Here is a 13,451-nt window from a genome sequence, read left to right as displayed (position 1 = left end):
GCCGTCCGACATTTGAGATCAGTTCTCCTTCAGCTGCCGGAATCTCTCCTGCAAAAAAGTTAATTACATACAGTTAGAGCTGGTGTGAGTAAACATCAAATTAATTTAGCTCATGAATTACCTGTGTCGGACGGGATCTGTCGTAGATCCACGACAAGTCCAACTGCCTGCTATGGGTGCGCTCGTTTACATCGAATGGCTCTTATATCAATTGCATTGTCTATCAATATAATGAAATAGTTACTATATATGTTTGATTTACAGTAAAATCTAAAGCAGAAATAATTCTTTCCAGCCTCCTCTTGTATTTAGTGTATGAGAGCGTCCCACCAGTGTGCTTAAGGGCTCCCATGCCTCCGCGATCATGGTGATGGTTCTTCACATGCTCTCCCTTCATTTAGTGCTATAGAGAATTACAGACCCTTGGAAATGAGGCAAAAACATCCTCTCTAAGCCACAAGGGATGTTGGCTGAGACTTCTAAATAACTTTGAATAGTCTTGTAGGTGGTCACTAACCTTACGCTCGAAACTGTGTCGGATGTTTGCTTCATCTTCAAGGCGTCAGGAGAATTATTTTTGCAAAATTACATGGAATAGGTTAGATTGATAAATATATAAACACAACTTAAGATTATTGTGATAGGTAGTTACGATAAACTCCTGGAACCAAAGATCTTGAATTGCCACTGGGATCTCTTCTAGAAAATGTACGCGCAGTCGTACTTGCTCCGGATGATATCCCTAATAGCGTGAATAACCTTTCTAGTGGGGTAGAAACTGAAAACACCAAATAGTTAGTTTTCTATTTAATTTAACAAAATAAAAGGATTATTGTCAATATTAAAGAAAACTAATGTGTTCCTGACAGGTTCAATGCTGTAGCTACTGCCTGCAACACATGCCCAAGATGCATTGGAGAGCGAAGTTATTGCTGTCAGTTGGGCTTTACATATTGTTGTGCTGAGACAATGGGACCAGTTGGTAGTAGAAACTGACCCCCCCCCCCCCCCCCCCCCCCCCCCCCCCCCCCCCCTACACCGTGTGAGGAGCGAGATCGTAGCTACCCCCAATCGACATTTGCAGCAAAGAAAAGATTTTTTAAGTAATTGGTGTGTATAACAAAATACTATGTAATAAACTAAAAATACAATTATGCGCAGTAAACATAAAACACAATGGTACACATTAGATAGGTAGAAGAGTGATTGGCAGATGTAGTCAGAATTTTTTCTTCAGATGCATCGCTAGAGCCAAATCATCACCAAAATCAATTTCTTCGTGTTCACCACTAGCATCCTCTAGATTGAGCTCTTCATGATAGGATCAAGTAGAAAACATAAATTTGACATTTCAGTTTCTTGAAGGTCGGGTTCAGTATTATTCTAAATATCTATGATGACTCTATATTTACTCATTATGAAAATTACCCAGTCAACTTTATATCTTATCTTATGGGGATATCGAAGATAGTAGACCTGACTCGTTTATCGAGCTAGAATCATTATAGGAGATGTTGTTGTTAGCATTTGATATTTGCATCAGATTTTGCCAACACAAATATTAGCATAAGATTTGCGGTTGTTAAGGGGCGAATAATAAAATTTGATATTTGCAGCGGATTTTGCATCCAATTTGCATCCAAAAATTTGAAGGAAAAAGTACTTTAAAAACAATGAAACTTTAATTGAAGTTTGTTAACCTCACTTTTGTGAGAACTCACCTCACAATTTGCCTATGACCTTAAATCATGGCTATAATTTTTTGGACCCTATTTAGGCAAGCCCAAGCCCTCTAACTTGATAGAAACAGAGGGTTGTGATCAGCTCGTATCATGAAACCGTAGAGGAGGAGAACTTCAGATATGTGCCACCTGGGATGACAGAATGGAAATCACCTCCAATAAAAACATGTCGTACAAGCCTTTAGTGTGTCGATGAATGACGCGACACCACGTTGGATAAGTATCGGAGTTTTAGAATTAATTATATCTTGAAAACAAAAATAAACTGTAAAAATCATATCTTTGTGTATAAAAAATAAAAAAATAAAAGCAAAATATCTCTGAGCTTAGTAAACCAAGGAGAAAATAAAAAAAATTAAATTGAAAATAAATAACTTACATTTAATTTTTAATTAATTAAATACCCTTTGGAGTATTTTAATTATTAAAAATTAAATATAAATCCAAAATTTATGAAATTTGCAAGGATTATTCCACATCCGTGGGAATAATCTCTGATTTTTGTAAGATTAGGGGTTGTCCCTAAAATAAAAATGACTAATATCTACTAAGTTTTGTAATTATTTTTAGAAATGTTTTTGAAAAATTAGAAAATTGAAAATTAAAATGAAAATTGGCTAGAAATTTTAGGGCAATAAATTTAATTCGTAAAATAAGATTTTCCAACCTTGAAAAACCCTAAAATGCAAAAATTAGAATTCCAAGGTTATAAATGTAAAAATAAGAAAAAAACATGATTTTTGCCCGAATTGTTCCTTAAGCTAAATTAAAACTAACCAGGAGTCTTAGGGGCATAATATCATGGTCATCCTCTTATCTGTGAAAACACTCCTATGACCTAGGGTTTAGCTTAATTTGAGTCTCGATCTAGGTTAGGTTTAGGTTTAACATAATTGAACTCCCAATTGGACTCAACTCAATTGAAGTTAAGTCTAAATCTCATACTTGACTTATCTCATTTTGGTTAGACTTAACCTAAACTCAAAATATTGGGTTCATCCACCATAAACCCAATTAAAACCTAAGAGTTGGGTGCATCCACCTTAAACCCAACTAAAACCTAATTGATGGATTCATCCACTTTAAACCCAACTAAAACCTTTGTTTTGGGTTTATCCACCTTAAATCCAACTAAAGCTATATCCTAAGTGTTGGGTTTATACACCTTAAACCCAACTAAACACAATATGTAGGGTTTACCTACCTTAAACACAACTAACCTTAAATGTTGAGTCTAACCCATAGAAGACCCAACCTAACCCCTAAACCTAGGTTCAACCTAACTTGAACCAAATCCTAAATGTTGGGTCTAACCCATATTAGACCCAACCTAAACTGTAAAACTTGGTTCAACCTAAGTTGAACATAACCCTTAATGTTGTTTCTAAACTATACTTACGATGATTTTAGGCCCCTAAGGTCTAAATAACACTCATAACCTTTTTTAGACCATTAATTATAGTGTTTTATGCATCTTCTTAACATGCAGGTCTCCATAACACATAGAATTTACCCGAAACACCTAACTTAAACAAAGCAAACCTAAATCAACTACAAAAATAACTAAGGGTTGCCACCCACAAAACGTTTGGTTTAACTTCTCAACCCGACGTATCCATTCTTTACTCTCGTTGACCTAAGATTAATACTTAATTAAAGATAGATATATGTCCATCAAAGTAAGGTTTCTGTATATGTCCATTCACTTTAAATATTTTTTTTTTCATTTTTTGAATCTTTAATATCCACAACACCATATGGATATAATTTCATCAAAATAAATGGCCTCATCCACCTGGACTTAAGTTTTTTGAGAAATAATTTCAATCTTTTATTATACAATAAAAGTTCTTATACATGTTTAAATTCTTTTCTTAATAGATTTCGATCATGCCAAATTTTTTATTTTTTCTTTATAAATCTTCGCATTTTCATAAGATTCATTTTTAATCTCCTCGAGTTAATTTAATTGCAATAATTATTCCTCAACAGCATCTTTTAAATAAAAATCAAATTCTTTAATAGTCCGGAAAGCTCTATGCTCCAGTTCCACAGGTAAGTGACAAGTCTTTCTAAAAATTAGTCTATATGGTGACATTCCTATAGGAGTTTTGAATGCAGCCCTATAGGCCCATAATGCAGTATTCAATATAGTAGATCAGTCTATTCTATTAAGATTTACATCCATTTGCAAGTTTTTTTTAATTTTACGGTTGGGTAATTCTGCTAGACCACTAATCTGAGGATGATAAACAGTGGCAATCCAATATTTAAAATCATATTTTTCAACTAATGTTTTGATTCTCTTATTCCTAAAATAACTTCCCTTGTCTGTAATAATTACCCTCAACATTCCAAAACTGGTAAAAATATTTTTTCTTAAAATTTTTGCAACACTCAGAGTATCACAGAGGGGTAAGGCAATTGCTTCAATCCATTTTGAAACATAGTCCGCTACTATTAAAATATATAAGTTTCTGAATTATGATATACATGGTCCCATAAAATCCAAACCCCATACATAAAAAAATTCAACTTTCAATGTGAAATTTATGGGCATTTCATTACTTCTCGAAATATTAAGTACACGCTGACAATGATCACATGTTTTTACATAAGTATTAACATCCATAAATAGAGTAGACCAATAAAACCCAGATTGTAAAGTTTTCTATGTAGTTCTATCAACTCCAAAATGTCCCCCAAAATTAGAATCGAGGCATTTTTGCATAATTTTTTGGGTCTCTTCATAAGGTACTCATCTCTGAATAAATTGATCCTTACATTGCTTATATAAATACAGGTCATCCCAAAAGTCAAACTTTGCATCGTGCACAATTTTCTTCTGTTATTGGTATGTCACTAACAATGAAATTATGTCGGCATACCACGACACACGTCACTCAGTAACAGTGTAAACTTTTCATTAGGAAAATTTTCATTAATTTCATTTCCAAGTTTGAATGATTTTTCCTGCTCGAGCCTAGATAAATGATCAGCTATTTAATTATCATATCTCTTCCTATGTACTACTTTAAAGTCAAATTCTTGCATCAGAAGATCATCTAATTAATCTTGGTTTCTCGTCTTTCTTCTGCATCAAATATCTTATAACAGAGTGATCTGTATGCACAATACATTTAACTGTAATGAGATATGATCTGAATTTATTAAAGACATATATTATTGCTAGTAACTCTTTCTCAGTAGCGATATAATTAATTTGAGCTTCATTAAGAGTTTTACTAGCATAGTATATAACTTTAAAAATCTTGTCATACTTTTGCCCTAAAACTGCCCCAATTTCATAATCATTCGCATCACACATCAACTCAAATGATCTACCCCAATCAGGTGAAACTATAATATAAGCGAAAAATAATTTTTCTTTTAATAACTCAAATTTTGCATCTTTTTCTAAAAGTTACAACAAATCCTTAGTTATTTTTTTTTTAAATCTTTAATATATTGCCTGTAAATTCAACATGTCCTAAGAAATTTTTAACCCCTCTCACTGTAGTAGGAGGCAGTAGTTTTTAAATAATTTGTATTTTTGATGGATCCACTTCCACACCACTTTCAAAAAATTTTTATGTCCTAGTACAATTTTCCCTGCAACCATAAAGTGACATTTCTCCCAATTAGAACTAAATTTGCCTCTTCACAGGGTTTTATAACTTTTGTTAAATTATTTAGACATGAATCAAATGAGGTTTCAAACACTAATAAATCATCCATAAGAACTTCTATTCCTTTATGAATTAGGTCACAAAAAATAGACAGCATGCACCTTTGAAATGTTGCAGATGCATTACATAAACCAAAGGGAATTCTTCTGAAAGCAAAAAGATCATAAGGACTTATAAATATTGTCTTTTCTTGATCTTCGGAGTAATATGAATTTGGTGATAACTGATATATCCATCCACAAAATAGAATTATTTGTGACTTGCTAGCCTATCCAACATTTGGTTCATAAAAGGTAGAGGAAAGTGATCTTTCCTAGTGGCAAAATTTTATTTTCTATAGTCAATTCAGATTCACCAACTAGTAACTTATCTTATCGGTATTAATTCATTCTGATCATTTACAACTAAGGTCACTCCCCCTTTCTTAGGAATAAAGTGAATTAGACTAACCCAAGCACTATCCGAAATAAGATAGATGATTACAACATCTAACCATTTTAAAATTTCTTTCTTAACAACCTCTTTCAGCATCGGATTTTGACCTCCTTTGAGGATCAGCTCAAGGCATATGATTTTATTCCATTAAAATTCTATGCATGCAAATCAAATGGTTGATACCTTTGATATCATTTAATGTCCATCCAAAGGCCTTCTTGTAATTTCTTGAAGTTTCCCTTAATTTTTGCTCTTACAGTTGAGTCAAATCTAAGGATATTATAACATGTAATGTAGATGAATTTCCTAGAAAGACATACTTTAAATGCGTAGAAAGTACCTTCATCTCAAGCTCGGGATGTGTTTCAATTGAAAGAACAAGATTCTTACTACTTTCCATAGTATCCAACAGGTCAAAACTTTCTTGAACATAATTTAAATCCTCATTACTTATTTCAATTTATTTATCTTGTAACTTAACATTATGTTAATGCTTCAAATCTTCATGTCAAATTTTGTCTTCATAATTTTCTCTAAAATGGTTGTTACTTAAATAATCACTAATCTCCATTCTGAAACACTCATCATCTCTTCCTTTAGTCGGATGCTTCATTGAATTTAATATATTAAATATAACTTCCTAGTCATTGACTCTCATGGTTAACACATTTTTGTACATCAACAACAAGAAAATGTCTCCCTATAATGCTTGGAAATTCCTTTTCATTATCCATATCTAACACAATGAAATTCAAAGGGAAGATAAATATATCTACCTTTACCAATACATCTTCTACAACTCATTTTAGATAAGTAATCGTACGATCAACTAACTAAAGGGTTACAGTAGTGGGAGAAATCTCTCATAAGTATAACCTCCTGAAAATAGATAGAGGCATAAGGTTAATACTGGCTCCCAAACCACATAAAACTCTCCCAAAAAGATCTCTCTTCTATTGCACATGGAACTTAAGGTGAGCAGTTACATATATATATATGTATATATATATATATATCTTATTTCTTTAATGTAATCACGCAAACAAGAACTTATATATATTAACTACACTACGATTTTTCTAAAATAAGTCTTACAGCTCAAATAAAGTCTTCTACGTTAAAAAGAAATTTTTCTGTTATATCCCCGGCAACGGCGCAAAAACATTGATTGTGGGTGTTTCTGGCAGCCACAACAGTAATATACTTCAGGGTAGTTAATATTACTTTAAGTCTTTTTAGCTGTCACTTCTAGCGATTTAAGATATTATTTAACGATTTCAAATATTTGCTAAGATGCTAACATAAGTATATGTATCACACAAGTAATATAGGGCTCTAATGGAGTCCTAAGTATTGATCCGACAAGGAAGTTTGAAAATCTTATTCGGAAGTTTGAAAATCTTATAATATTAACTCAAAGAAACTCTATCTAAACCGCAAAAAACTGAACTAAGAATGCATGTCAAAATTTGTGTTTTTAAACTAAGTGAATTATATCTACTACTCTTATCTCTAATTTCAAATTAAATGTATAATATCACTAAACTAAGTTTCATGAAGAAGAGTTCAAATTTTAGAAAGTATCCTTCCCCTTGCAATGAGATTATATTCAGTGAAAAATTCAAATTGTTATAAATTATATAGTGTCAAATAGGAGCATACATATTCTTTACACTTTTACAAGTGCATAAAGAACATTGGTTATTCTAGATTTAAGTTCCTGAATCCTTTGTTACGCTGTGAAGATACTAGCTCTCACTGTAGAGTTTCCACCATCCCTCGGCCTGGAGGCTAACATCTAGCCTTAGGTTCTCAACTTTTGGATCAAATTGGACGTTCAAGCCTGTCACTCTAGAATCACCAATTTACGCCAATCAAAACTTATTTCCCTATTTATTTGCACTTAATCACATGAACTAAATTCTCACTCATGAGATCAAATGTGATTCTTACTTGGTTGAGGAAAGCATAGCTCTTTCAGGTCAATATGTTTCACAACATATTTTAACTAAACAATTGAACTTATTGATTAAGTAAATGAAGTTCGAAGTTTGAATCATCACAATCATGAAATTAAAGTACTTCTAAATCATTTCAATTCTTCACATGATTATTTCTCATTAAAGGGAGAAAGACAAAGCAAAATGCTCATATCTCATAAGGAAGATACATCAAATATATATATATATATGTTTATACAATAAGAACAAGTAAAACAAGTAGAGTACAAACTACTTATGTCAATCTCTTGCCCAAGAAAATCCTTTGAAGTTTCTTTGAATCACTTTCTCTCCTTACAATATCACTTAATTCTCGATTAGAAATGTAATGAAGAAGAAATCTCTCACTTCTCCTCTCCTCTTACAACTCTAAGAGACTATCTTCTCTTCCACTCTTCATCACTTACTATCCTCTTCTCCTCCTTTTTTCCGCCACTTTTTCTATAATTAAATCACTATTATATAGTATAGGGCTAAATTTCCAAGACTCACCTCTGGTACTCTTTCAAAATTCATCTAAATTCAATGAATTTGGGAGAAGATCGTTTATGGCGCCTAGACACCATCCTTTCTGTAAACTTACGCTTAGGCACCAGACAAACTCTTTCAAATCGTCTCTTTTTTACTCCAAATTCCTTTCTTTTTGCTTCTTTTAGCTTCAATTGTCCCAATTTATTGTACTTGCAATAAAAACATAAAAATATCTTCTATTAAAGCATAATATCACTAAAAATATGTATTAAATGTGTATATAAAAGCAACATATTTTTAGACATGTCACCCCCCGTCGGGGGACGTGTTGGCTTACAGAAGTTTGTAAGCTGACGAGACCATGGATGTAGTGGTATGGAGGGCACTACACTGGCACCGCATCTAGTTCCAACTACCAAACCAGTTCCTCCACCCATCACCACCTTGACACCAATACCACGACTAGCCATGATATCACCACCACGACTAGCCATGATATCATTGCCCACCACTCGCAGCCACGACACCACCATAGCCACCAACCGCGGCCATGACACCACCATAGCCACCAACCGCGACCATGACACCACCAACACCGTCAGCATTGGTTGTTATTGATGCACCATCAAGTTTGAGCAACACGAGCAGTCGTCATTAGCTCAGGGCAGTGAGGAGCACGTAAGTTTTAATTTAATGTCGACAATACTTTCTTTTATTTTTTTTATTTAATATAAACTAATTACATGTTACTTTCAGATTTACTCTCTCTACATAGGTCATCCATTACATCAGAGATATAATTCATATTAAGTACGATCACTAGTACTTATCCTGGAAGGAGACCCTAATCACAGTTTGGGATATATGATTTCATGAGTTTAAGGTAAACCTCAAACAAAGTAATTACATTTATGTATTTATTTATATGAATCTAACAATTTATAATTCAAATTACAAAAGCAATGGTTTAGGTTCCTCGAGGAGGAGGCACACATCCGCAGAAAGTTCAGCATAAGGCGAGACCAATTCAGTGATATATGTTAAACATGTGACCCCCTTTATGGCTGGAAGAGAATGTGTTTGTCGCACTACTCAAACTTTTAACTGTGGGGGCATGAAGGCCTCAAAGCACACCTGTGAGCCTCCCACATATGGAGTACAAGTGGAGGCTGGTAAGATTTTGTTGCGTTAAATCCTATTTTATATTAAATATATGCTAATTATTCCATTACACTGACAGACACTGGAGAAAGAACAAGAGCCAACTACTGCAAATTTACACTAGCGCACCCATAGGCAGCAGTCAGATCAGTCTTGAGTGGGTAGCTGATTACAGGTGACCCAGTTAATTCAAAAGATTAGTAAGTATAAAATTCAAATAAATATCAAAATTTATTTAATCTCTCACTTTTATTAATCATTTGTTTTATAGGAGACTATCCTGAGGCTCAAGGAGAGAATCTCGGCAATCGGCCTGTGGTTCAGCTACATCTCATGATCCTTCTGAGTACGACCTCTGGTGACAGTTTACTAACAGAACCGCGATACGTTTCTGCTGTAAATGCAATACTTTTCCTACATATGTTTTCGTCAGTTATAAAACTGATGGTCAAACTACGATTAAACATGACATTTTTTTTATCTATAGCGACGGTTATGATGTGTCGGTTAACTATTAGTTTTATAAATTGTATTAAATATGTCGGTAATTTAATTACCGACAAACGTTTTGTTACATCAACTTTGTCATAGCTAAACTGTCGATACATATATTACCTATATTTTATTGATTATTATTGATAATGTTTGTAATCAATAATAGACTAAATTATTGTAGTCTATGGGCGCAATGAAATTAATTTTGGATCTTTATTTGCTTCCAAAAAAAATTTCCTTGGCTCTAAAATTAGTATTGTTTTACTTAATTTTTGACTTTATCTAATTTTTATTTATTTTAGAACAAACACATTAATAAAACAAAATTTTAAGCAATTTTTTTATTAAACCATAACATTAAAAAAGCTAAGAACTTACTTTCTTTACAAAACATAGCTCGAAAGTTGATTTTCTCAATAATCATTAAATCATAAAATTATAATGAGCGATATTATTTTCTTCCTGATTAGTGACTCATACATTTGAATAAATAAACCAAAAATAAGAAAATATGTCATCAAACTTGTTTGGTTCTTATCGGTTTTTATCCGTTTTAAATTTGGAAGATTGTCTAAAGCAGTCAAAAACCCCATCAACCCTTCCCCCGTGCAGTTCGCCAGTGAGAACCATTCCCCAACCTGACTTGTCGCCGGCCACCGACCACAACGCCACCCTTCCTCATAAACCACTGCCACCACCTCACCTTTTTCGGTGGCCTCCGTCTCTCAACCTTCTTCCTCCGTCTACGCCCCATCAACCATAAATGACGAAAAAACCACTCCATCATCACACGCAAGTTATTCCTATGCAGTTTCCCCTGTTCCTCGCCACTTCCTTTCCTGGCATGAAGAAACCCCTTCAAGTACTTCCATAGAGTCCTCTCATGATCTTTCCAGGCCCCGCCATTGCCTTTTTCATCCTCTCCAGCGTGGAGGTGGTGGTGGTGGTGGTGATGGAAGATTATGGCTAATTTATTTGACAACTTCTTAAACCTCCCCTGCTGTTCCTCCGCCTCCGGCTTTGACTCATGACGGGTTCTTGCTGGCCGGCAGGGTGCTGGCTTCCGTCGAGACACGACCAGATTGTGAGGAATTGGGAGCTTTGGAGAAGTTGGTGGCGAAGCTCTTCTTCTTTCCCTTGTATTTTCTCTGCAATGCATTCTAGGAATCAACATGTGGGGTCGGCTGGACATGTTCCTGACAGAATTGGAACGGGAAGTTGAAGCCGTTGAGGAGGAGGAGTACCTCCCTGTCTTCGAACTTTTTGGCAGAGCAAGTTTGCTCGGCTTATGGCCCCGCCTTTTGGTCTCCTTGCACTGATCATTCTTTCGAACAACCAAAGTCGATTGTGAGCGGAGGGAAAGTTCACGGCCTCTCGATCTTTGTGACATTCGGTTTGCCGGCGCTAGATGCGGCGGCGATATTATTTTCTTCCCTGCCTTCATTCTATTCTGCTTTCTCAGAGCCAACGGGATGGATCCTGTTGAGAAGGATTGAGTCGACTCTTTTGATGATGAAGAGGATTTCATGACCTTCTTAGTTTGTTTATTGGACGGAACTCCTGTTTGCTTTCTCTCTGCAGATTGACCATTGTTTTGAACACTCTGAGCCTTTTGATCTCCAAAAACTACAATACTTCTCGAACTTTGATGCTTTGAACTATGCGTGCGCTGCATGGATCTGATACTGCTTGGCTCAGCCACCGGTTGTTTTCTGCTGGTTCTCTTCTGATGAGTCAGCTCTCGGTCAACCCGATCCGGTTTGTTAGTTCGGCTCGATACTCGGCTTGGAAGATCCACCGGTTCGACCCGGGCGCGCTTTTGGACGGGAACCAGAGTGAGAAGCTCGCCGTCTTTCTCCGAACTCGGTTGACGCTCTGAGCCCCCAATTCTTATTGTTTTAGACTTGTGAAATGAATTCCTCCTGCTTTCTGATTCTGATGGACAGATCAATAAACGACGGTCGGGAGGCATCGAATCGTTGGCGCGACAGCGGTTAAAAGTCGCGTCTTTGGATCGCCGGTCCTTGTGGCGTCTTGGCTCGGATGTATTCGGTTGGGCCGCCGGAATTGATTCCGTTGCTTCCGGCGAATTTACAGGTAGGATGGTGGGTTGGCATTCTCGGTTCTCTTGGGTCTCCCGAACCCCATTTCGGAGGTCATTAATAGAAGGATTTGAGTTATCCCCAGCATGCGATTTTGGCGCTTCAGGCGTGCAGGAAATTATCTACCGGTACAAGTAATGAAAGCAAATTCAGGAAAGAGAGAGAAAGATGAAGGAAAAAATAATAATAATGTTGGAAAAATATTTGTCGGATAAATGAAACATTAGAATGATTCTCACACATTAATGAAAAAGCATTACATGAGAACTTTTGATGTATTCAAAGTTGAACGGTAGAGCACCACGTATTTAAGTGGTTTTTATCGTTTTTAACACTAATCAATGTCAGGACCTACTTGACACGTGATAACTGATCATTAGGCTCTTAATGTAATATTTTCGACAAACTTTTTTCTTTTTTCATAAATCCTGGCATTTGTATCATTGTATACGCAGGTTAACCAGTTTATGTTTGCTACAAGTTCACGATCTCTCGACTGTTTATCTTTTTTTTTTCTTTTTTTTTTTTTGTTGAACGTTTGCTTTTATTCAAAGCATATTTTCATTAAGATTCTCAAGAATTTTTTAGTATGATCTCTTCTCCCTGCTTATAATAACAATAAATATAATTAAAACTCTAACTTGAATTTGAAAATTTTAGTGCTTAAAGAATATCTGACTAATTGATTTGTTTTCCTGTGAATTTTCCTCAACATCAAAACGCATCACAGACGCATGCAAAACGTCCAAGAACGCACCTTTGCTTGAGACTGAAGAGTTTGCTGAGTTGCGCCATCAAGGAGTTTCTTCAAGAGATGCTTCGATTTCTCATCCAATATCTAGAATGATTTACACATCCTAATTTAGCAGATTTAATGAAAGGAGGCAAAATTGTGGAAGCTTACGTGATTAGTGGGCTGATCGGGCCCAACGGGCCTGGCACTGTTACTCTGCAGGAGGCCGTACAGCTTCTTCAAGGCATGGAGTTCAGACACCAATTCATCGAGTTTCAAATCTATAAGATTGCAATATTGCAGCGATTAGTAAATTCAGGAATGCAGAGAAAACAAAGTCGAATTGCTGCTTAACTTCTCACCGTCGTCTACTGGTTTAGATGGAATCGAAGCAGAGGATGCCATTGATTGTTTTGTGGAACGGAACAAAAGGAAGAAAAGGAAGAAAAGCGAAGCTTAGAGAAGTAGCGGTTAGAGATTACCAAAGGATACGTTCCGTTTCGGATTGAGCAAAAGAGGGTTTTGAAAAATTCTCAAGAGAGAAAAACTTGAGGGATTTACATTCATACCTGTAACAAATATTTTAATTACATATTTAGCAAATAAAAATACAGCTTTTAAAT

At 35.2% G+C, this 13,451-nt stretch overlaps 1 protein-coding gene across 1 annotated transcript; it reads right to left on the bottom strand.

The window, feature by feature from the left end:
* Positions 1–10,542: 10,542 nt before the first annotated feature.
* On the bottom strand, positions 10,543–13,239 carry LOC110036487. The gene is made up of 4 exons (XM_020740939.1): positions 13,191–13,239; positions 13,000–13,109; positions 12,853–12,933; positions 10,543–12,217 (listed from the first exon to the last, which is right to left on the bottom strand). Exons 1-4 carry the CDS (start codon positions 13,231–13,233, stop codon positions 10,586–10,588), a joined length of 1,866 nt encoding a protein of 621 aa, XP_020596598.1. The 5' UTR covers positions 13,234–13,239; the 3' UTR covers positions 10,543–10,585.
* Between the last annotated feature and the right edge of the window lie 212 nt (positions 13,240–13,451).

The sequence above is a fragment of the Phalaenopsis equestris genome, unplaced genomic scaffold (genome assembly GCF_001263595.1).
Source record: "Phalaenopsis equestris unplaced genomic scaffold, ASM126359v1 Scaffold207393, whole genome shotgun sequence".
Lineage (NCBI taxonomy): Eukaryota > Viridiplantae > Streptophyta > Magnoliopsida > Asparagales > Orchidaceae > Phalaenopsis > Phalaenopsis equestris.
Note: the sequence above shows the minus strand (reverse complement) of the source record. Positions and strands in the feature narration are given on the sequence as shown.